At 54.1% G+C, this 23,368-nt stretch overlaps 1 protein-coding gene and 1 long non-coding RNA gene across 5 annotated transcripts in view; one reads left to right on the forward strand and one right to left on the reverse strand.

Annotated features, from left to right (window-relative positions):
* Positions 1–23,368, reverse strand: part of OTOF (otoferlin) — a 92,956-nt gene that overhangs the window by 34,570 nt on the left and 35,018 nt on the right. For 2 of the 4 annotated variants that reach the window (XM_028099610.2, XM_088026361.1), the window contains exons 4-9: positions 20,447–20,546; positions 17,790–17,971; positions 11,219–11,263; positions 4,770–4,843; positions 3,663–3,789; positions 3,138–3,192 (exon numbers count right to left, since the gene is read on the reverse strand). In XM_028099610.2, coding sequence (XP_027955411.2) covers positions 3,138–3,192; positions 3,663–3,789; positions 4,770–4,843; positions 11,219–11,263; positions 17,790–17,971; positions 20,447–20,546 — 583 coding nt within the window. The remainder of the gene's footprint in view (positions 1–3,137; positions 3,193–3,662; positions 3,790–4,769; positions 4,844–11,218; positions 11,264–17,789; positions 17,972–20,446; positions 20,547–23,368) is intronic. The other 2 variants (XM_028099611.2, XM_028099609.2) reach the window with 1 other exon arrangement.
* Positions 4,725–9,444, forward strand: LOC114205972 (uncharacterized). Its single transcript, XR_003608517.2, has 4 exons — positions 4,725–4,934; positions 6,156–6,277; positions 6,496–6,887; positions 7,830–9,444. It is a non-coding gene; the product is annotated as an uncharacterized LOC114205972 (long non-coding RNA).

Raw genomic sequence — 23,368 nt, forward strand, 5'->3', positions numbered from 1 at the left:
TGGTGCCCGGAAGAGGGCAGAGAACACACTCAGGATGCCATGACCCACCAAGAACATCTCTGCCAAGTGCTGAGCTTTGCTCACTCTGATGGGGAAGCTGCATATTCACTGGGATGACACTGCAGCTTCTTGCCTTCAAGATGCCAATAATCAGGAAAGGGTTTACACATGACATACATTCTAACCAGAAGAAACAAAGGGGATGGGCATGCCATGGCCTTTTCACTGTTCTGAGCCCTCAGGGTCCTTCCCACATCTGAGTTCAGCTAAGGCCCTCTCCTCCCACCAGCTGGGTGCACTTTCTGAGGTCTTTCTAACTGAGTGAATACAAGTTCTCCAGAGACTGACGTTCCTTTGGTAAGGTTTCTTGACTTCTATGTTGTATTTATTGGAAGCAAGAATAAATCCACTCTTGCATCCTCAGGGCTCTCTCTCAAACTGTGTTCGTATTTTAGTTGAGATGGGAATGAACTTGTTAGACAATACTGTATTACCAGGTTAAATACAACAACTGTCTGTTCAATTGCAGAATGTCTGGAAAGTCTTTGGAGGGAGAAAGTGTGGTCCACTTAATAAAAGTCTCTGTCAGGAAGCAGTTGGAAAGAGTTTTGAAAACAAGCAGTAGGTAGTAGGGTAAAGATGAATGGGGACCAGAGGCGGTGACTGTCCAAAAGGCTCAATTAGAGAGAAATTAGTCACTCTTGACTGCTTCAGTTGGACACCCTTGGATTTGAACTCTGGCTCTACCTTTTTTGTTTTTTTTTAAGATTTGATTTTTTTATTTGAGAGAGAGAGTGAGAGGGGAGAGGGTCAGAGGGAGAAGCAGACTCCCTGCTGAGCAGGGAGCCTGATGCAAGACTCGATCCTGGGACTCCAGGATCATGACCTGAGCGGAAGGCAGTTGCTTAACCAACTGAGCCATCCAGGTGCCCTTGGCTCTACCTTTGAATAACTGTGTGACCTGGGGTAAGCTCCTTACCCTCCTTGTGCCTCAGTTTCTCACCTATGAAATGTAGTAATACCTATATTTGGATGGTTGTAAGAACTACGTTAACTTAAACGGAAAACACACATATAGCTCGCAACATAGTGCCTGGCTCACAGTAAACCTTCAAGAAAATGTTATGTTAACAGGAACAACAATTACTCCATTTTCTTTGTGCCCTTATGTGGCAGGCTGGTGACACTATAGGGGGAACAGTATCTGCAAACACAAAGACAAAGAGGTTTTTGTTCTTTGGAATTTTCCTATGCTCAGAAAACAGGGGAGCAAAGCCCTGAGCCCAGTCCCCTGGAAAAGCCTTCGGAAGTCTTAAGATATTCTGTGTTTGGGTGGTGGCAGAGACAGGAGGAAGCGACATTCCCAGACCTCCTAGGAGCCCAAAGGCTTGAGGCTGGTTAAAACCACTGCCTGGGGCGAATTTTTGAGCACCTGGAAAGATGGTCAGCAACTGGATGAAAACAAACTGAAGCAAGGATTAAGGAGACAAGGAATGTCCTTGAGAAAACTTGACCAGTTGTACTGATACAAAGAAAGGTGCTTCTTAGTCCTTGATACCATCACCTGAGGGAGGTGTGGTGGGGCTGTCCTTAACGACGGGGCGGGGGGGCGGTACGCACAGCATCTGGGAAATGAGTATCGAAGATACAGCTCTACGGGCGCCTGGGTGGCTCAGTGGGTTAAGCGTCTGCCTTCGGCTCAGGTTATGATCCCAGGGTCCTAGGATAGAGTCCCGCACTGGGCTCCCTGCTCCGCAGGAAGCCTGCTTCTCCCTCTGCCCCTCCCCCTACTCTTGCTCTCGTGCACGCTCTCTGTCTCGCAAATAAATAAATAAAATCTTGGGGTGCCTGGGTGGCTCAGTCATTAAGCGTCTGCCTTCGGCTCAGGTCATGGTCCCAGGGTCCTGGGATCGAGCCCCACATCAGGCTCTCTGCTCGGCAGGAAGCCTGCTTCTCCCTCTCCCATTCCCCCTGCTTGTGTTCCCTCTCTCGCTGTGTCTCTCTCTGTCAAATAAATAAAATCTTAAAAAATAATAATAAAATAAATAAAATCTGAAAAAAAAAAAGATATAGCTCTAACCTGGGAGAGGAGGCTCATTCTGATTCTGGACCCTGGTTCTGATACAGTGGCAGCCAGGTGGGGTCTCCTGAAGGCTCTGTTTCCTCTGACCAATGAGCATATTCACTCAGTCCTAGGAATGCCCACAGTCTTCTGACCTAAAGCTGGGTCTTGTTAGACTCTAAGGGAAGGTCTAGAGCAACGGGTGGCCCATGGGCCCTCTTGCTTCCAGATTATAAACAAGTACTAGGTGCTTCTGGCTTGTACATTAGTTGGTTGTGGGTTGTGTTAGTGTAACTCAGTCTCTCAGGCTCTGATCAACTCTGCCAGAAAAGACAAAATTGGGGGTGTGGCCCTGCAAAGCTCAGGACCAGGTCCCCAGGCTTGGGGGGCTGAACTGGGATTCAGTTGTCCTGTGTGACCCTCTCTGAGCAGCTATCAGCCATGCTCAGGACCCAATCCTGCAAGCACTGTGGTCACATTAGCAATTCAATGGCTTCAAATCTCTCCCTATCTCAGCCATTTTCTCTCCAGTTTTAGAAACACACAAACAGAAAAATGAACTGTTAATTTCAGAAAACACAGAGAAGAAAAAGAAAAAAAAAACCCGCCCACATTCTCACCATCTATGGATAACCAAGACTGAGATTACTTCTGGCATTAAAATAATAGAAAACAATAATTTTAAAAAGCACAACAAAAAAAATCTTTCTTCAAAGGCTATTTTAATTGTTGGAATATATATAGTGGTGCTTCTTGGTCTTTTTACGGTTTTTCCAGGTCCCTCTAACTTTAGTTAGTCTAGCAAGTGCAGTGCTGGACACGAACGAAATCCTGGGAGGGCTTTGACCAGCATAAGCAGAGTTCTCAAGTTCCTCTTTAGGCTTGTGCCTCTTTAGTTATGGCACTTTTACAAGTGCCTCCCAGAAACACGCTTACTTTGGGAACTTACATTCAGCTTGTGGTTCTCTATGCCCCTCAGATCCATGCAACCACAGAGTCTATAGTGCACATCTGGTCAGAACTCCCCACTCGAGTCGAGTCTGCAAGGTATGCAGCCTTGAGTTGCCCCACCTACCTGGAAATCCATGGGTCGCCCGGCACATGGCTCCATCTTAATGTCTGGTTTGGACCTGAGAAAGAGAATGTATAGTCAGGCCTGATGTAAGGGGACCGCTTGCAGGGGAGGAGGCGGGCACCGGCAGTGGTTGGACCCCGGCAAACAGCAGAAGGACAGAATCATGGGCTTCAAACACTCCAGGACTGTCAAACAGAATGGGGATGGGGATTAGTTGTTCTCAGAGGCCCCAAGAGAGAGGACTAGCTAATGACACAAGTGACAGAGAGATAGTAGGTCAACAGGTTCAGATGTGGGCTGGGCAGCTCTGTGATTTCCCTTAGCCTGGAGGTGTTCAGTGACCTGGGAATAGGCTCCTGACTTTGTAGGGACCGAGGTGTGAGAGACATCCCAGAAAAGAAGAAAGGGGCAGGGTTAGGAAGCTGGTGGGGGACCCTGATTCTTCCCCACCCCAATTCCACACACTGCGGGGTCCTGCCTGATGGGGCAGAGGCAGTTTGGGCTTCGTGACTCCTGCATACTCACCGCTTGTTGGAGACATTGGTGGTGAGAGCTGTGACAGAGGCTAGAGACATGGAGTCGGGGTCCAGACCATCCCCCAGCCGAATGGCCAAGCCGTCAAGGTCCTCCATCTCCAGCACTGCCGGTTCATCTGCCGAAGAAGAAAGGCCAGTTAGGTGGACTGGATGGTGGGATACAGACTCTCTCCCTTTTTGCTTCGGCATCCAGGAAGCTAACAGCCAATTTCTGGGTTTACTTGGTAGCATCTGTTTAGAATGTTATGGCCCATATATCTGCAGTGTTTCCTAACTAATCTTGATCTTTGATTTTAATTGATATTGTATCTGGTCTTGTTTTTGTTTTTTAGTTTTAGTTTTTTAAAAGACTGATTGATTTGAGAGAGAGAGAGAGATCGAGCAGGAGGGGCAGAGAGAGATTGAGAATCTCAAGTAGACTGTGCAGAGCGTGGAGCCCCATGTGGGGCTGGATCCCAGGACCCTGAGATCATGACCTGAGCTGAAACCCGAGTTGGACGCTTAACCAACTGTGCCACCCAGGCGCCCCCAGAGTGATCTTTCTCTGCTGCCCTGCTGCTCTGTCAGCTCCCAGGCCCCAGCCTGCCTCTCCTCCCTGGAGCCCTCCCTGCAGCCTGGTGAGAAGGCTTGGGGAAAGCCAGGACAGTAAGTCCTGCCACTGAGCAAGCATTCTCAGGACACGCTGGTTTCCCCTCCCCCAGAAATAGGGAACTGGTCCAACCACTTTCGTTTTTCGTTATTCCCTTCTCTAATGAACAATCTCTAGGCTTCTGTGTGCAGGAAAAAGGGGGGGAGCAGAGAGGGCAGGAGGATCCTTTAATAAACAGGCCCATCCAACAGTGGGTTCTGCTCAGTTCTAGACCAGAGGAGATGCTCTTCCCACCCTTAGCGCTAGGAGCGCCCCCTTCCCAAAGACCACCTTCAGGACCGGGCTCCGCCGGCAGCCAATGGGAGGCTAAGGGCCCGCCCAGGAGGCCTCGCCGGCCAATCGCAGGAGAGCCTCTTGGGGCGCTGCCCGCGGAGGGGAGGGGTTTGGTCTCTGTCCGGTGCGGAGAGATGGCCTCGGGCTTGGCGGGGCTGCGGCGCGCGTCCGTACCGTGTCTTTGGGGTTCCTCCTTGTGGGGCCGGTTCTTGCCGAGCTTCATGGCCGAGAACACACTCCTCCCGGCTCTGTGAGGCGGGTGCCAGAACGAGGTGGAGGGAGATGGACGCCAGGAGGAAGACAAACAAACACAGGAGAGCAAAAACGGAGAAAGAACACGTAAGAGAAAGGAGCTGCATACTAGAGTCCCTCACGTGCTGGTCCCGAGATATGTTGGGGGACAGACTTTCTAAAGCGGGAGCCAGGAGGGGGAATTAGGGCAATCCTAAGAGGAGACCCCACCACTTCCTCCTTCCCCGTGCCTTCGCACCACTCGAGGAGCAAGCCAGGGCCCAGCGATCAGAGAAGGTGACCTTCGGCTGGAAGGCACGGTTTTAACTGGAGCCCTCCTGGGGCCTGCGCTGATCTCTCCCTCAGTCCGGTCTTAGAGCTCTGAGCTCCACATGCCTCCGAGCTCCTCCTCCCTACCCAAGCACCCCACCTCAGCTGGTTGAAAAGAAAACCAGATGACCGGAGACCAAGCCTCAGGACAGACGGACAGGAACAGGATCAGAGCGCAGAGGACAAGGAGGAGGTGGGGGATGTGGTTGAAACTAGCGGCTCGGTTCTCAAATGGTGCTGGTGATCAAAGCTTGCCTTGTCTTTCCCATCCTCTCCATGCCCTCGGATTCTCCTTGGTTCCCAGTGAGGAGGAGGAGATGGGCCCTTTCCCATCTGTCTTTGGTGCTGGCTTCCACCCCTTCTGCCTGTCCCCACTCACTGTGGAATCCCCCCTTTCAACCAACCCCCAGGAACGTATGCAGACTCCATAGTTCCTACCTCTTTCTTTGGCTTGGAGTGGCCTTGTACCCCCAGGTGAAGGGACTTGCAGTCAGGGGGTGCTGAGGGAAGGGGGCAAGGGCCGTCAGTGTCCCTTCAGTGATGTCCCTGCAGCCGAGCCTGAGTTCCCTGGTGCCAGCAGGGACCCGGAGTAGGATCAGTGGGGGGTAAAGTGCAATATTCCATTACCCCATCAATATTGCAAGAGCTGGATACCTGACTCCTTCCTCTTCCCATTCTCCCTCCTCCTGGGTGTGGCTCATCATCCTGTAGGCCCAGGTGGGGCAAGACGGAGGCTCCAACTCTGAGCTCACCTACAGCAGAGCCCACCCACCTTTGGGTCACACATCTCCCTGTGGAAACTTGACTCTGGTTCCCAAGACCCCCTGCTCTTTATGCCGGGTAATGTGAGGTTGGGCAAAACCTTTCTGTCCTTGTAGGGATGGCCTAAAAACCTCAAGCCTCTTTACTCTATGTTGGGGGCCAATCTTATTCCCCCAAATCTGGCCCGACCCTAACCCCAGGCCTTTCTTTACTCTTCTTTGCTTTCTTTACTCCCAGGCAAGACGTGGAGGGTTATGAGTCTGCATCCCAGTGAGAGAGCGACCAAGAACCCTTCCGTGTGCACCAGCTCACCGCTTAGAAAATAGCAGTGTATCCACGGTTTCCTAAAAAGTCACGAGGTGGGTGAAAGAAGGCTAGGGTAACACTGAAGTGTCCACACTAGCCAGCATCATGTTGTCTGGAACGTCACAATGGGGGAGAGGGAAAGGATGTTTCTCCCCTTCTAATAAGGGGAGGTATACACCTATGTGCCAACAAGAGATTAATTATATAATTTTTCCTGAGCACCTACTGTGGGCCAAAGGCTTTTAGATGTTTGCTCATTTTATCTTCATAGCAATCCTGGGAGGGACATATACTTTTCCTCATTCAGCCCAAGGAAAGACTCAGAGGCTCCGAGCGCTGGGGTTGAAGCGCAGAGCTCCTGCCTCCGAGGCCGGCAACTCCTGCACCCTCGGCCCACGGTAGGATTGCACTTCCCTGTCGGTGGACATCACATCCTGACCATTTGGAACTTTGGTGAAGAGTCTCCAGGGCCTGCACTTGTAGGTGTAAGTGTGGGCCATGGACCAGCACAACCCGAAGATGGGGATGCCGTCTGTGAAGAGTCCCACAGACTACCCAGGTTTACTTACAAAGAAGGGGCTTGTTCACAAATAATCTCAACCTCAACACATTTTGGAAGAGACTGCCATGAAGGTTAATGGCTGGTGACAAAACATGGAACAGGTCAGTGACCTCATCAGGAACAACTGAGTGGCCGTGAGAACGGACCAAACTGCCTGGCTCACACTGGCCTGGTGGCCTTAAGGGCGGGGGTACTGGCTACATCTGACCCCTGCAACAGGATGCATGCCTAGTGTAGGTCCTCACTCTGCTTCCTGTCTCAGTGTTTGGGACTCCATTCTGCCCAGCTTTTCTGCTCTGACTGCCGCTCACGTGGATTACCCAGGAGTCTCCTGGACGGCTGGCTTTGTACAATCGCTTCTTGGCCATTTCTGGGTCACGCCATCCTGAGTCCCCAGTCTCATGCTGTGTGGGACCTACACAATGCCATCACACGTAGCCTGCTCCTCAGCCCCCACCCCTCCGGGCTGCCCCCCCACATCCTGTTCCCCTTGCCCTAAAGCTCCTGGGAAAGTGCTCTGAGATTGTAGGTCAAAGCATTGTGTTAGGTCAGAAGCAGGTCCAGCCTGGAGAAGCCAGCTGCTTGGCATCCTGGGACAAGGGCTGTATCTGCTGCCTGAGGCCTGGAGGGGGTTTGAGTAGCAGGGAATTGCGGCTTTCTGATACTGGTCCTGAGGACCCACCCAAGCAGAAAAGAGCCTGGGGCTTCCCTTGGGTAGTTATGGCCCTTGAGTTTGAAAGTTACTTTCTTTCTTAAAACAAATATATTTGGAAGCAAAGATTAAGACGTAAAAAAACCCAAAACCCTATGCTCTCCCACTATTCTCTACTATACCCTGAAGCCAATCAAAGGAGAAACCCCTCTTCCCAGACCCTGCATAATTTTAAGCATCTCAGGTGGACAGGTTCACCGGTGGTACTCCTATGTGCCTGGAAATATCTCAAAATGATGATTTCTCCCTTAATGAAAAATGCAGAATGTGTAGGGTAAATGTAATTTCCAAAATTCTTACTGTGGGCCTTTCACCTGTTTGCTTCTCCTAGACCTGCTCTTCAGTTCATCTGGACAGCCTGCCATAGAGCGTGATGTCACTGGCTCGCACTGCCCTATGGAGCTTTCTGATCAATGACACATCAGAAGTTCACACTAGAAGCAGTGTCTCCTGCCTATTACTGCACTGCTTTCCAGAAAGACCATGCCTGCTTTCCTTGGCAAAGGGGAAAGGTGATTTTCGGAATAAATGTTAACTTAGGCAGGGATTATTGAAGATTATCCACTCATGTTAAAGACTAAGATTTCCAAAATGTGGAATTCGTTGACTAGGTGACTGGTGCGCTGGTGTACTGAATTTTGGTTTTCGTTTTTAAATAAAATGCCGCCTTTTATTAAGAGACAAAGAAAACAAGCCAATCATCAACTCAGTGAAAAACTACTTTGCAACCAAGTGGCTCCTCATTCACGGCTGCAGGAAAAAAGAAGCTGGAGCCAGGGGAGGTGGGCCTCTTCAGGCCCTCTGAGGAGTCAGGGTCACATTTGGGCTTCCCCGTTGCTGGATTCACTGCAGGCAGAATGATATGCACCTAACAATGTAGATCACTCTTTCCCTCTACGGAAAAGATTTTAACGTTAGTTCACTCATTTGTAAACTCTTTTTTTAAATTTCTGGACCTGATGATTTCTCTGCTGGTTCCACAGCTCAGATCTAGAAGGATGCTGTGGTTGGGGGATGCACTCAGGGCCCCTCGGGAACCCTGGCCAAAATAAATGTTGTGAATTCAGGTCTGTGTATTTTTTTAGAGCTGTGCCTTAGGGGCTGCTGTGCTTGACCATGGACTCCAGGCCTGGCTGCCCACGGCTCTGCCCTGAGACCACCTTCAGTCCTCACAATCCAGGCTCACCAGCTCAGGCCTCAGGTAATCAGGAGGAACTCCTGCCTGAGAGGAACAGGTCTCTGGCTCTCCGCATTGTTGAAACAGCCACATTTTCCAAACTTGGGGGCATGTGCTCCAAGTGCCTCTTGGTGGGTTTTATTTCTTAATTCCCTTGTCCCAAGTGCAGCTAATTTCATAATTGCAGGCTGTAGAGTTGTTTTTCACAGTGTGTTGAATTTCAGTTAGTTTCAAAGAGCTTCCCACATCTGGGCAGGATAGGTCGAGCCTTCATACAAGAACCTGTCTCTGAATTGGCGTGTTTGCCCGTGCACCCTGGGGCAAGCAAGAGGCTCGGGAGGCCCTGGTGTACAGAGGCCCACAGTTCGCCTGGAAGCTGGCTCCTCAGCTCTCCCCGGTGGCCCACCCTGTGCAAGACTCAAGCAAACAGCCTCGAGGCAATGGATTCCCACCTCCCCAAGTCAAGCTCTCCCCACATCTCACGGACTCACGGGGAGCACGTGTCCTCTCATGGCCGGATCCTTCAGTTTTTCCTACTGCAACTGGCACATCCTTCCACTTATTTCTGCTCAGGGGAGCTCCAGACTAGCCAGCTTTGCCACACAAGAGCCTTTCAGAGATTTAAAACGGTTTTTATAATTGTTCTTCCCCAGGCGAAAGAGTTTCGACTGGTTTATAATCTCTTTTTAGCAATCTCATTTCCCGCCCCTTTCAGTCCCCCTCCTGCCCTACACAATAGAACACGAATAAAAATTGCCGTTTGACTTTATCCCCTGTGTTGCCTAGAGATGACAAGAGCTTCAGATCAGGTAGCGCTAGGGACCCAGCGTTTACAGCGGGGCTACAATGTGCCCGCGCCGCGAGGCGCCTCAGCTGCGGCCAGTCTGCGTCGCTGGGGGTCCGGCTTGGGACAGACTGAGGAGCTGGAAACCAGGCAGGGCCCTCGAGCATCGCCACTCGCAGACAGAGCCCAGGGGAGGGACAGGCTGTTCACACCTCCTGTGGAGGCCTTTTACATCTAAGCATCCATACGGGCCTGACCCCTCGAAACCTCTCCCTACGAGGGACTCCCAGCTCAGCATCTGCATCATCTCTCACCTCCCCCCGCCCCACCACCCCCGGATTCAGCTCTCTGGCTCCCTCTCCAAGCCTGGTGTGAGCCCTACCTTCGGCTCCTTCCCTTGCTCGGAGCATGGCACATTCCTCCACCCTACAGGTGCCTGGGCCTGAACTTTCCCCACGCGGTGCCACTGCCTTGTAGTGCTTTTGCTCGTGTGTAACAAGTGGGAGTTGGAACTCAATAAGCTTTTGTTAAAGCACTGGACGACGATGAGTCCCCCGGGATCTTAATGCAAGCAGAGGTCTCAGGCCCATACCCCATACCCGTGCTGACCACCCCAGACCCCTAAAGGCACAGTCCTGGTGTCCCCATGATGTTCTCATGTCTCAACTAGTTTTTAGCTTATTGGCATCACATTCTGGGGTAAATCTCTTAACATCTCTGAAGCTCAGTTTCCCTATCTGGAAAATAAAGACCACCTGCTTGGCTTTTCAGCTTGCATCAGTGTCTCTGGAGAATTAAATTAAATTTAGAGTACAGTCAAGGGCTCTGAACTCCCTGGGTCTATTGTTAACTCTGGGTCAGAAGCTAAGTTGCCTGTGTTGTTATCCCAGCTCTGCCCCTATTCTGGGGCAAGTTACTTCCCCTCCCTGGGACTCAGATTTGTCATCTCTAGGAGAGGGCTGTGGCCCAGAGACCCCTCCAGCTGGTCAGCCCTGACTCCTCCTCCTCCTGTGAATTCCCAGGATGCTAGAGAGTTCTTGGGACAGCATGTGCTTTTGAGGGACCCCGGGAGACCTACTCATCAGCCCCGGGCCTTGAGCCTTTCCAAGCCCCTGTGGCTGGCCCCTCTCACCTGGGCTCCCCACCTCTGCCCTCTCCCAGCTAGCCTCTGACTTCTCCCTCCCACAGGAAGCCTTTTGGGGGATGGAGATTGTGCAGACAACCAGAGAGTGCTCATCTGCTCGTCTCCCCTTAGCTTTCAGGGGCTTCATGTCCCAGCCACCCCTGTGGCCACTCTGGGCCCGGAGTCTGTCCTCCTTGCGCCTCCAGGCCTGCACGTCCACCTGCCCATCCCTGCCTTGGCTCTTAGGGGGAGGTAGCCATTGGCTTCTTGGGCCTTCCCCACTCCTATGCTTTCAGTCATGCTCTCCCTCCCTCACAGGGAAGCCTAAGGGCCTGGCACGTGGGTGTAGAGCTGAACAGGGAAGTAGAGGAAGAGCCAAGACACTGAAAGGAGGCAGGAGGGAGTGGAAACCAGCAGGCCCAGATACCTGCCCGCCCCCCACCCCGCCCCCTCCCTCCCTGACCCTCACCCCCTATGGCCAGATGGACAGACCTCCCTCGCCCTGCCATCCCCCGGTGCTGGCTCCACCAGGACTGTCCACACCTAAGCCCACTGAGACGGGCCATCCCGACATCCACATCCTGTGGTGAGGAGCCTTTGGGCCCCATGGGCTCCGCCCTGGCCTGGGACACCTACTTGTGCTCGCCATCTCTGCCTCCCTTGGTCTTCTCTCTGCCTTTGCTGAGTAGGGGGAAGAAACGAGGAGACAAGGGGATGTGAGTGAGAGGGTATGGACCAGAGACACTTGCAGACTTAACCCCTGGCCCTGTGCACCCCCCACTCCCCAGGGGGCTCCTTGTTCCTCACCCCACAACTTCTCACTTCAGCCTAAGCCCGCTGGGCAAGGAATGGATGGTCCCAGGCTCTGCCCTGGTCACAGGAGTGGGGCTGGGTGGCCACTCTCCCAACCCTAAGCCCAGGAGAACCTGGAGCCTTGATGAGGGAAGAGGCCTCAGGGTATTGGCTGCTCTCTTCCATTCCCGGGCAAGGGTCTGGTGATTTCTAACGTGGGTCTCAGATGCCTCAGGGAAAGCAAGGTTAGATGAGCCTGGCCACCCTCCAGGCCTGGGCCACCTTGCTCCTCCCCACCTCCTCCCCTGATCTCCTCCAACGGAGTGGCCAGCTCCCAGGCTCTGAGGGCCTCCAAGAGGAAGGGTGGGCCGGGGAGATTCCGGGCACTTGGTCGTAGAGAGCTAGCACTCTGGGGCACAGGGCAGGGTAAGAACAGTGCTCTTCTCCCTCTTTAGGGAGGTTTTCAGAAAACCCTTCTGTAATGTTCTCTCAATGCTTCCCTGATGCTGTGGCAATGAGGATGAAGGAAAGAAAGCAGACAACAATTAGTGATTTTTTTTCCTCTCCGTGCTCTGCACTGGCCTGGGCCTTGCCAGGTAGACATGACTTCTGAGCCCTGATAGCTCAGAACCTGAAGGCCTAGATAGATCACGGCTGAAGTCCAGCTTTGGCCAGTGATCCTTTCCATTAGGCAAGCTGGTCAGTCTGTAATTCTTTTCAAAGTAGTCGACATCAGCCAGGTCTCCGGCTGTCGAAATCGGCTGAGACCACTGATCAGAGAATAGCCCACTGTAGAAAAGGGGAGATTGTCTCAGCAGTCTCGTGCTGGCCGCAGGCCTGGCTGGTCTTGGGGGCAGGCAGGTCAGGCGTGGGCCGTGGGCCCCACTGGGACCCGGTGAGAGCTGCATGGGGCTTGCTCCAATGAGCTTCTGAGAACGAGGGCTGAATGGAAGATTTACTGGCCCCACCCTCACACTAATCCAAACAGGGCTGCCTTTTTCTGAGTTACAAATCCAAGTTTTGAGGGAAGTTTGTTTATTATTTTTAAAAGAACTCTGTAACCCTGAAAAGTTTGAAAAGCACTGCAATAGAGGAACCAGAAGGGGAACTGTATCATCTAGGATTGGCCGAGGATGGAACAGGAAGGGGGAATTTATTTACCTGAAAAATAAAACATGATGCTTTTTCTCTTTCCCTCTGGGTTTTCCTCTGAAATCTCAGAGAGGTGTCAGGCTGGCCCAGTGGGGGAACTGCTCAGGCACAGAGCAGGCCAAGGCCCAGCATGCACCTGTGCTCGGGGCCCAGCACACACTGCCTGGCCCATGCCCGCCATGACCCTTCCCCACATGTTCCGGGCCTCTGGCCCTACAAAGGGGCTGCATGCAGGCCCACAGTCTGAGTGTGGAAATGGAGAAGGGAAAAGAACTATCTTCCTGTGAAAAAATAATCCTACAACCCCTATTAGGACTACAACTAACAATAATAAAAGCTTCAAGGTTCTGTGCTCAGCCTGCCCTCAGTCACGCAGCCATAAGCAATATGGGTGTGATGTGGCCTCTGTCATTGTTGAGAGGGGTGAAGCCCTGGACCGCTCTGACTTTCCTCCTAGAATCCATGTTGTGGTTTTAGTGTCCTGCTTTGGCCAGGTAAGTCCTGCTCCTCAGCCAGCATCCTCTCTCTCTGGGCCTTGGTTTCACACGACCTCTCCCTCACACCCCATCCCCATTGCTCTGGGTGTGCCACTGAGAGCAGCCACAGGGTGGGAGATCCAATATGGCAGCCCACTGGGGAACTCTAGGCTTTGCTGGGACCCAAGTGCTTCATGGCGCCAGGCTTCACTCGAACACTCGGGCCTGGGCCGGGGATGGAGGGGAACCCTGGCTCCTCTATGCGTCTCTGGAGCTCAGCCTGGGGAAGGGAGGCAGGGAAGGGATCATGGGAACTGGTAGAGCAGCGCTCTGGGGGCAAGGCTGGCTGTGCCGACCCCATGTACACCTCAGGACACACACCGTGCAGATACCCTGTTGCCCTCTGACCCCAAGTACAGGAATGTGGGGCTACCTAGCTTCCATGGATCTCTGCTGGAGTGGAAGAATGATCCATAGGGAGAACAAGAAAAGTGGTCCCCCCCTTGCTTTCCCAAGATGAGACCGAGCAGAGAGGAGCCCAACAGGAACCTCCACCTTCTCAGACAGGGGTGCCGGGTGGAAGGAGGTGGGGCCGTGCAGGGCAGGAGGCCAGGCAGGTGGAGAAAATGAGGAGAGAGAGTCACAGAACAGAGGGAATCTGCAGGAAAGCCCCAAGAGAAGCTGCAAGATTAAAGCTGGGGCTCCCTTCTGTTCTTCTGGGCTGTGGCTCCTAAAGGCGCAGCCGCAGCAGAGCCCAGAACCCAGCGGTGAGCGCAGCGCCCTGGCATCACACAGAGAGAACGTACATGCACGTGAGTGTGGGCAAGCACCCGGGCACTGTGCATGCACATACGTGTTCGGGGCCAAAGTCTCCTCTCCCTTCAGAGCCTGGGGCAGGTGTATCCTGACCTGCAAGGCCCAGAGCCCTGATTTTGTGCTCCTGAGAGCAAAGTGCCCGTGGAGTTAGTGATTCATTCCTTCTTGGCAACGCTGATCGCTGTGGGAGGTGAGGGGACCCCGTGAGCCAGTGAGACCTGCCCCGGGCCCAGGCTGCTGTGAAGCCCCAGCTGTCGGCAGCATTGTCAGCAGGACCCTTGGTACAGGGTGGGGTGGCCAGAGCCGGGGGGGGGGACCTTGATAACAGGGCCTGGGCCCAAAGGTCACATGGTGCTCAGGGTGGAAGCTGGGGTGGGTGACACAGAGACTCTGGAAAGGAAGAAGGAATCAGACACTGGCTGAGCACCAACCACACGCCAGGTGCCTCAGTGGGCGACCCACATGTAGCATCTCATGTGATCCGAACACTCCTAAGGGGCATTAGGGATGCCCCTCTTACAGGTGGGAAAGTGTGGCTCTGAAGAGCAGAGCTAGGATCTGAGCCCTGTGCTCTCCATGGCATTGCACAGCCTTCCGGAACACTCCCAGGGTGTTTTACAGAGAGCTGGTCAAAATCAGGGGCCCCTGGTTTGGGGCAGAGCCTAGAGAAGTAGGCAGAGTGGCTCAGAGGGCACAAGACTGACCAGGGCCTGGGATCGATGGAACTGTGGCAGGAAAGTGTTAACAAGCTGCTACTCTTGGGTTAGGGGTTAGGGGTTGGGGGGGCATGCTTGGGCAGAGGGGCCAGCACACATTCCCTGACGTCAAATGGGAGAAATTTCCAGGAAGAGACTTAAGGCCTTGGGAGTGAGTGCCCTTAAATAAGGGAAGCCTCTACAGAGGCCTTTGCTGGGATGGTGAGGGCAGATGGCTGGAGCCCAGCCAGGGGCACCCAGGCCCTAGAGGGAGAAGTGTGGGCTCCCCTGGACCTTCCCCCATCAGCCTCCTCTGTCATCCGTGGATGAGTCCCTGCCAGTCCGGGGCACAGGCTGTTTCCTGTCCATCACTCCACCAGCCCCCCCTCCACCCTCCAGCAAGCACCCTACTGAGCCAAGTCACACAGAGAAGAGTGGATTCTCACACCAGACCCCCATGGATCCAGATGACCAGTGAGACACTGCTGTTTGCCAGCAACGAGCTTTCCCTGTTGCTGGTGATGGGCCAGAGGAGAGACAAGAGAGGCACGCGATAGACTGAGCACCTTTATCTGCAAAGGGGTGGGCTTTTCAGGAGTGGATGGAAGGCAAGGAGCAGACATGGGGAAGGAAGACTTAACGGGCTCAGAGGCTAGGCACATACATCCTTTCCTCCCTCTGTCCCTTTGTTGGCCAAAGCCTTTCTGGAGGGCTCTCTGGTCCAGAAGATGTGGCTTCCTCCCACACTCCAGAGCTGACAGGCCTGGCTGGTTGGCACTTAGGTGACGAGAGTGAGACATAACACCAGAGCCTCGAGGCCAACTATCAGGTTCTTGTCGGCACCCATGCTCCTTGACCCAGAGCTCACAGGCCCCATGGAGGCAGCCGGAATTAAGCTGTAGGATAAACCCAAACGCTCTAACGCAGCTCCACCTTCTCACCAGCAAAGCGTCCTCCTTGAACGTTCTCACCTCTTCCCCACACCTAGCCTGCTGGCTACATGGCGAGGCCTGGCAAGAACACCATCCCCAAAGTACTCTTAGTGTCAGGGCGGGCAGCCCCAGCAGCAGCTGGGAAACCGTGCACATGCTCACACAGCCCCTCCGACAATGGGGCTGGGGCATCTGGAAGCCAAGGAGCTCTGACCGTGGTTGTCACCCTCTCCCAATTCCCAGTGCCAGATAAAACCCTTCCTCCTGCTCTGGCTTCTGGCTGCTGCCCTGGGATAGGCCACAGGAAGGTCGGGGAGCGGTGGGAAAGCACAGCCACGCCCTCTATAGATCTGGGGACCAAAGCTCCACATTTTGCTCTCTGCATCCACCCCTGCCCCTTCCGTCAGCCTCCTGGCCCTCTGTCCTAGGACTGAGAGAGGAACTGGCTCAGCATCCCCGAGCTACAGGAGCCAAAGAGGGCAGCCCTCGGCTGTCAAGAGCTCCCAGAGAGCTGTTTCACGTGGGTGCTACCCATGAGATCCAGAGTGTCCCTGGGTCCCTCAGGATGTCACAGTTAGAGCAGAGTCAGGATGTTCAACCCATTCCTGTAACTGGCCCAGAGGGGTAGGTGACTCCCTCAAAGTCACTTTGCCAGTTAGTGGCAGCCAGGATGGGACTTAACGGGACTTAGCTTCCCTGATTTGGGGCCAGTGCTCCTTCCCTGAACTTGCTGGCCCTCACGCGGCTTCAATCTTGTGCCCTTTCTTCGAGCCCCAGCCAAGCCAAGCTCTTTCCTATGTGGGCACAGAGGATTGGGACCAGATGGTGCCCTTTGTGTGTGTCCCCTGGCTCTCCACTGGGTCCCTGCTCCTCTTGTCACCATTTCCAGCCGGATCCCTGACCCTTTGCACTGTTCAGCTGCCAAGAACCTGTTGTCAGCAGTCCTGACATGGGGCAGCACTCGGCACCCCCGTTACAACCTGCCCCTCCACGGTGCTGCTGGCTCTCCTAACAACAGGGTGGGGGCTGGTTCTCATTGCCCCCGGGGCCCCATTTTGCTGGTTAGGAGAGACAGTGAAGAGGGTATGTGACTGGCCAAGGGTCACAAGACTGGTAAGAGGCAGAGCCGGGACTCAGACCTGGGTCTCCTGAGACCAAACTGCATGCCCTTTCCGTCGGGCTGGCCAGAGCCTAAGGAAGACAGGCTCCCAGCTGGCCTGGGCGATGTCACCCCATCCCCCGGTTGGCCTGGAGTTGAAGGTCTGGTGTATTTGCCACATGCATGGTTCCTTTGACCTTGTTACTATTACTCCCCACCTGGATCCCAGGGTCTTAAACTTATATATATTGTGTGTGTGTGTGCGTGTGTGTGTGTGTGTGTGTGTGTGTGTGTGTTTCTGGAGGAGAATAGTTCAAGTACAAAGAAGAAAAGCATATATGTCTCATAAAAATATATCAATTCTCAATTCAATTGCACTGATTTAGAATCTGTGCTTTTTCAGAGCAGGGACTGAATACACTTTTTTGGAAAGGGAAGGCAGGAGATTGGAGGGAGGCAGTCACTGGGAGGGAATCCCTCCCCTAAAACTTTAGACACACCATTGACTTACCTGCATTTTACACATTATTCCCAGTGAACTAGGAATCTATAGCCAACATTTTACTAACTTAGAGTCTGTCTCTCCGAGTCCTAAGAGTAATACAATTGCATTTCCTTTTTGGGAAAAATCATGCTTTCGGAATGTGCAGGCCTGGACACAGCATCCTGACACCTCTGTGTGGCAGGGCATTTGCAGGTGTGAGTCCTAGACACTGAGGGGGCCAGGATGTCAGGATGCATTCTTCTCAACAGAAGAGAGGCTGTGTCCTGACCAGGACCTTTGGCTTCACCCTAGCAGGAAAAGGCCTCCCACCCTCTCTTGGACCTCCATGGGGCCAGGGCGGATGGCAGGCCACCAGGGGCTGGTCTGCCACTGCTGGGTCTTGGACCAGAGAGGTTAGGGCCCCTTCTTGTCTGACTCACCTGTTCTCTTAGGAGGCAGGGGGTCTAGCCTCTTCCCCTCAAATTAGAGCTCACCCTCCTAGAACTCCCTCAGGGTAGTAGGAGGCCTGGCCCCTCAGCCTGATCCCCAATACCCTGCCCCCCGGGTGAGCGCTGGGGTTGGGGGACAGGTGTGCAGGGCACTGTAGAAACACCTTCCTGCCTCTTTTATGTCTCTCCAGCAACTCAGCCCTGGACTCTGAGCCCAGTCAGGCCAAGAAGGGCCTTCGCGGGGGGCCAGGCCCCAGGCATCCTCCCTGTGTCTTTGGGGGTGGTGGGCAGCCAGAGGGCCCGGCCTGTTACCTCCGGAAGCTCTTCTCGCCTGGTGTCCGGGAGCTGGGGCGGGAGCCTGGGAGCAGCCCATCTGTCTCCTGGCTGTCCTTCTCTTCCTCATGAAGGGACTCGTCCCCCAGGAAGTCACCATCATCCCAGGAGCCCACCGTGCCATCTGTGGCCTGATACCGGACCTCCATGCACAGGCTGGTCTGGAGGGAGAGGGGTGGGTGGTGAGCAGGGGAACGCAAGAGCAATAACGTGCACAGGCCGCCACTTTGTGATGGTTACAAAGTGCTTTCGCTTCCTTTACTGGCTGGAGGAAGGCAAGCTGGGTGTTACCCTCCCCACACCTCCATTTGGCAGATAAGGAAACCGAGGCTCAGAAAGATCGAGACATACAGACTCAGTCAACTTAATGGGTTCTGGCTCCTGGTGCTGTTGCACTGGACTCTGCTCCTCCCTGGTGCCCAAGGTGGGGGGCACACCCTGGACAGTTGAGTCTAGACGGCAGTGGGCTCTCTGAGTCCACTGCATACATAATCAAGAAGATCATTCAGGGGTCCCAGTGCCTCATCCTCAGAAGCGGGGCTGACCTCCCCTCACTCCTGGGGCTGGAGATGTGATAGGAGTTGAGCCTTTAGGAGAAGAGGCCTGGCCACCTCCAGAGGCCTGGGGCCGGCACTTCTTCCTGCTCATCCGACACCTGCCCTTCTACCCTGGAGGAGGGACTGGGGGGTCAGCCTGGGCTTTTCTCTGGGGGAAAGTGGAGCCCCAAACCCGGGCCCAGGCTGCACACTTGAGAATCCTGGTTGGGCTTCTGGCTCTGAGTCCTTGGGCCACTTACCTCCTTTCAGCTCTAGTGTCTCCCCGGTACACAGAGAAGACTCATTCTAGTGCCTTCCTCAGCCTGCATGGGTGTCAGGCTGTCTCCCAGATGTACCTGCTTTTCCTCACAGGTTGGGGGTTGACTTACTCCTGCCACCCACACAGGCAGCCTTCGCTCGACACACAGGCTTCTGAACGCCCAGGCTTCGGTGTCCCCAGGGAAGGAAAAGCTACACATATTTTCTGAACCCTCACTGTGCTAGATGTCGTGTTAAGATGCTTTACTATAAACGCATTTGATCTTCTCAACACCTCAACTTACCCTACCTAACGTATCAGAGAGGGTAAATTACTTGCTTGAAGTCACACAGCTAGGATGTGCTAGTGCTGGGATCTGAGCCCAGCCAGGCTGACTCCAAGCCTCATGTCCTTCGCACTGAGCCAATGTGGCCCTTCTGATGTGACCAGGGATAATGGTGGCCTGGAGTTAGAAGTCTTGGGTCCTGGTATTGGCTCTGCTGTTGACCAGCTGTCTGACCTTGACTAAATTCATTCCCCATCCAGGACGTCAGGGTACCCGTCCACAAAATGGGTAGCAGTGGTAGGTGGGAAATGGACTAGATCATTTGTAAGTCCCTTCCTCAGCCTGATTCTAGAAATACAGAGCATGGATTGTGCTGCCTACTAGTCCCTGCCTCCTTCCTCCTTTCTCATCTCACTTCCTCCTACTGGTGTCCAGAGCTTGTTCTGCATCCCCTCTCCCCTTGCTGGGGTGGCCGAGCCCTCCTGACTTCAAGAAGCCCCCCTGCCCACACCAGCCCATGGAGGGAATAGCCTTGCTGGGGCCATGCTGTGAAGTCCCGAATGCCCCCCTGTTCTCTGCAAGAAAGTATCTTGAGACACCAAGGCACTATGGGAATTTTTCTCCACCCTTGGCACTCCTCAGAGGGGATTCCTTCCATTCTGGCTCCCCCTGGCTGCAGCCCTGCCCTCTGAGGCTATCCTGCTGGCTTACCACACCAGGCCATATATTATGCAGGACGCAGGTGAGAGAACCATGGCATAACCCCATTTTACACACACACAGGTAAACTGAGGTCAGGAAATAGGAGTTACCAATATTATTTTATGTATTTGTGGAGCGCTTCTTAGGTGCCTAACTATTCCAAGTCCTGTCTGTGTATTCTCATTTAATCTTCAGAACAATTCCTGTGAAGCAGATATAGTGTTGCTCACTTTGCTGATGAGAGGTAACCTGCTCAAGTCACACAGTTAGTGGCCTAAGGTTCGTATGCAGGGGCTGTGTTCGTCAGCACAGCCTAACCGCCCGTGAGTGGACATGAATGAGCTGAAGGGGACAAATGCATCAGAGCAGAGCCTCAGGTCAGAGCCTCCAGGTTAGCTCATTTCCTTGCTTTGTAAGAACAGGTACTGAGTGCCTACAGACCGTGCATCGTTAGCACACGTGCGCTCACGTTGAAAGTGCTGGGATGGGACGTGACAACGGGGATAGAAAACGATGTTCCTGCCCTCACCAGTGGCTAGTCTTAGAGAGGCTCCAGGGCAGGTGTGCAGAATGAAGATCATGCCCTGGAGTGGGCAGCAGGGCTCAGCCTGGCCTTCGGATGCTGTCCCCTCTCCTTGGGACAGCAGACCCTACCATGCCCCCAGCGCTCCAGCCATGGGCCCCAGGCTGAGGGGCTCCGGCAGTCTGGCCTGAGTCTCCTCCTCCTGCCTCACCTCGCCACCCACTAGGAGCATCCCCCAGACCACCTTATGAGTGGGAGGAGGCAGGTGAAACAGGGCCCCTGGGGGACCCCATAAAGGGCAAGTCCAGGGACTCTCTGGGGCAGACCCACCTTGATGATAGCGTTGTTGTCATCCATCAGTGTGTCAGTCACCTCCACGTGGTTCTCCTCCACCACCTTCTGCAGCACCATGCAGAAGGTCCCGATGAGCCTGTGGATGGCAGAGGGGGCATGGCAGTTCCACACGAAGAGGCCAGAGTGAGGAACTGACATCCCAAGGGGCTGTGACTGGCTGGAGAGACGGAAGGCATGCTTAGGCTCCAGGCTAAGCTTGGAGAAGGTGGCCCCAGAGCAGAGGCTGGTCCTGGCCAGGGCAGCATGTCCAGGAGGGCACGTGGCCCCCGAAAAGTGTGAGTGGTTGGTTGTACGTGTGAGACCCACTTCCCTGGGAGAGCTCATGGGCAGTGAACACCCTTGGGGTATGTCCCCAGATGGGGGCTGGGTACCCCCTGACTTGTGTTCCTTGAGCATGTGGAATTGGACTTCAGCTAAGCCCCGGCCCAGATGCCCAGTGTGGAGGTTGCTGGGAAAGCACCGGAGGTTCGTAGACACACAAGCAGCTTCTGCTTCCTTCTACCTCCCTAACCAAGGTCTCTACCCACCACTGGCTCACTGGTCCCTGGATTAGTCCGCAATGCTCACACCTGCATTCCGAAAGCCCATTGAGGGCAAGGGCCCATCTGGTTGCGGGATCCCCACGTTCCCACCTGACGGCAGAGGAGGGGAGCGCAGTGCTACAAAGAACACAGTCCTGCGACCCGAAGCCCGGCTCTGAACCCAGCACGTTGCCTGCTTCCCTGACAGGCTAGGCTCTCTCAGTCCAGCTTCTCCTAAGATGAGCCAGTAATCCCGCTTCTCTGGGTTGTTTAGAGGGCTGAGATCCTCTGAGCATCTAGCACACAGTCAGCACTCCAGAAGCGGTCTGGTAGGTATGGAGGGGTGTGGCTCTGCTGTGAGCCTCTCCAGAACAGAGATGGGGGCTTGGGGGGTGGAGGGCTATGTTTCCTACTTCCAGCCTCTGTTTGCTATTTCCAGCATACAGGAGCTCTCAACATCTGCTGGCTGAATTAATGAACAACAGTGGATGCCTAATAAATGCTGATTGAGTTGACTTGAATCCCATTTCACCCTACGGTTTGAAGGTCATTGCTCTGGGAGAGAACCGGGAACTGAGAGACATTCTCACATGGTGATTCCACATGGGGTAGATTAAAACATTCAACCGTTTCTGGTTGAAGCAGCAGAGACTGAGGGGAGCGCCTAAAGTGTGTGAGAGCTGGAGGGGCCTTGGGGTCACCCGCTGCTGCCCTTGATTTACAGAGGAGGAAGGTGAGTCCGAGAAAGCAGGAAGGGATGCAGCTAACAGACGGCACATCCAAGCGAGGTGAGGCATGGGGCAAATTCTGACTTTAATGGACATGTTGGATGTCTGTACTCTCCTGAGGAGCACACAGAGTGGATACTGTTTAAAAAAAAAAAAAGGCTCCCATCTGTGTGGGGGGAGGAAGTGGCCGGAGCAGCCCTGGTGGACAAACATGAAATGCTTCCCTCCAAAGTTCAGAGCCCTGTCCACCTGCTGTCCTGCCTCCCCGAGGGCAAAACTCTTCATACCACTCCTCTGCTGGAAAGCCTGACCAGACTTCCGGGGCCTTCTGAGACCCAGCCCAGCGGAGGCCTCCCTGGCGGTGTCCTGGCCTCTCCCCGGCTTGGGCTGTGCCCAGGGAGGAGAAGTCCCGGCAAGGGGCCAGGGGACCTGGCCACAGGAGACCCCTCAGTCTCAGCTTTGTCTTTATGACACGAGGAGGCAGGTGGGTTTGCAGCCCTTGTACTGTGTAGACATTCTAACAACAGACTATAGTTATGAAAAAATACGGGTCTTTGGCAGCTTCACCTCTTTTGATTTTTTTTTTTAAAGATTTTATTTATTTATTTGAGAGAGAGAGAATGAGAGATAGAGAGCACGAGAAGGAAGAGGGTCAGAGGGAGAAGCAGACTCCCTGCCGAGCAGGGAGCCCGATGTGGGGACTCGATCCCGGGACTCCAGGATCATGACCTGAGCTGAAGGCAGTCGCTTAACCAACTGAGCCACCCAGGCGCCCCCTCTTTTGATTTTCAATCAGTGGTTTTCGAACTTCAGAATAAACAGAATCTTCTGGAGGGCTTGTAAAAACATAAATGGCTGGGACTTCCGCGTCCATGGTTGTGCTGGCAACTGTTTGACCCCCGGCTGGGAGAGAAGGACAGCCCTGACTTGGAGCTCCTGACGATCTCTAGGCCGGTACTCACGCCAAGGCCAATTTCAAGCTTCCAACATGCGGTCCCTGAACTCCCAGAGATGTGCACCATCTGCTCTTGGGAGCGGGTAAGAGTCAGTTCCAGGTCACCCCTGGCCCCACCCACCGCCCCGGAGTCTGATGCAGCAGGCAGGGCGGCCTGAGAATAGGTATTTCTGACAAGTTTCCAGGTAACGCGGATGATGCTGGCTGGAGAGCACACTTCGAGAATCCCTGTCCACTACCTCCTTTTGCCAATGGGCCCTTTGAGTCCTAGTAGGTCCCACTGAGCACCCATGGAGTGTGGGCACTCGGGCCTTCTTTCCTGGACGCTGCCCCTTGCACAGCAGGGGAAGGATCAGCAGAGATGCTGCAATGTGACAAGAGACCCCCAGGGGGCAGGATGGAGTCATTCCCCCTGCAAGTGCTCACTGAGGTCAGTCTCAGACCTTAGACTTGGGGGCCCCAGAGGGAGGCTTGACCAGCATTTTGTTAAGGAAGAGTCCCTTCAGCATCCTCCCTGACTCGTACTCTCCACCCCCTGCTAGACACTCTGTGACGGGCAACTCGGTACTCCACAGCTGCTGTCGCTGCTTTAGCCACACTTATGATGTGGTCCGCCTCCTGGCAAATTCCCCGCCCTGCACGCCCTGGTCTGAGCCTTGTCCACACGCAGACTAAATGCCATCCTCTGGGTGGG

The sequence above is a fragment of the Eumetopias jubatus genome, unplaced genomic scaffold (assembly GCF_037043125.1).
Source record: "Eumetopias jubatus isolate StellerSeaLion01/CBP00866 unplaced genomic scaffold, mEumJub1_p1.0 scaffold_9, whole genome shotgun sequence".
NCBI classification, from domain to species: domain Eukaryota; kingdom Metazoa; phylum Chordata; class Mammalia; order Carnivora; family Otariidae; genus Eumetopias; species Eumetopias jubatus.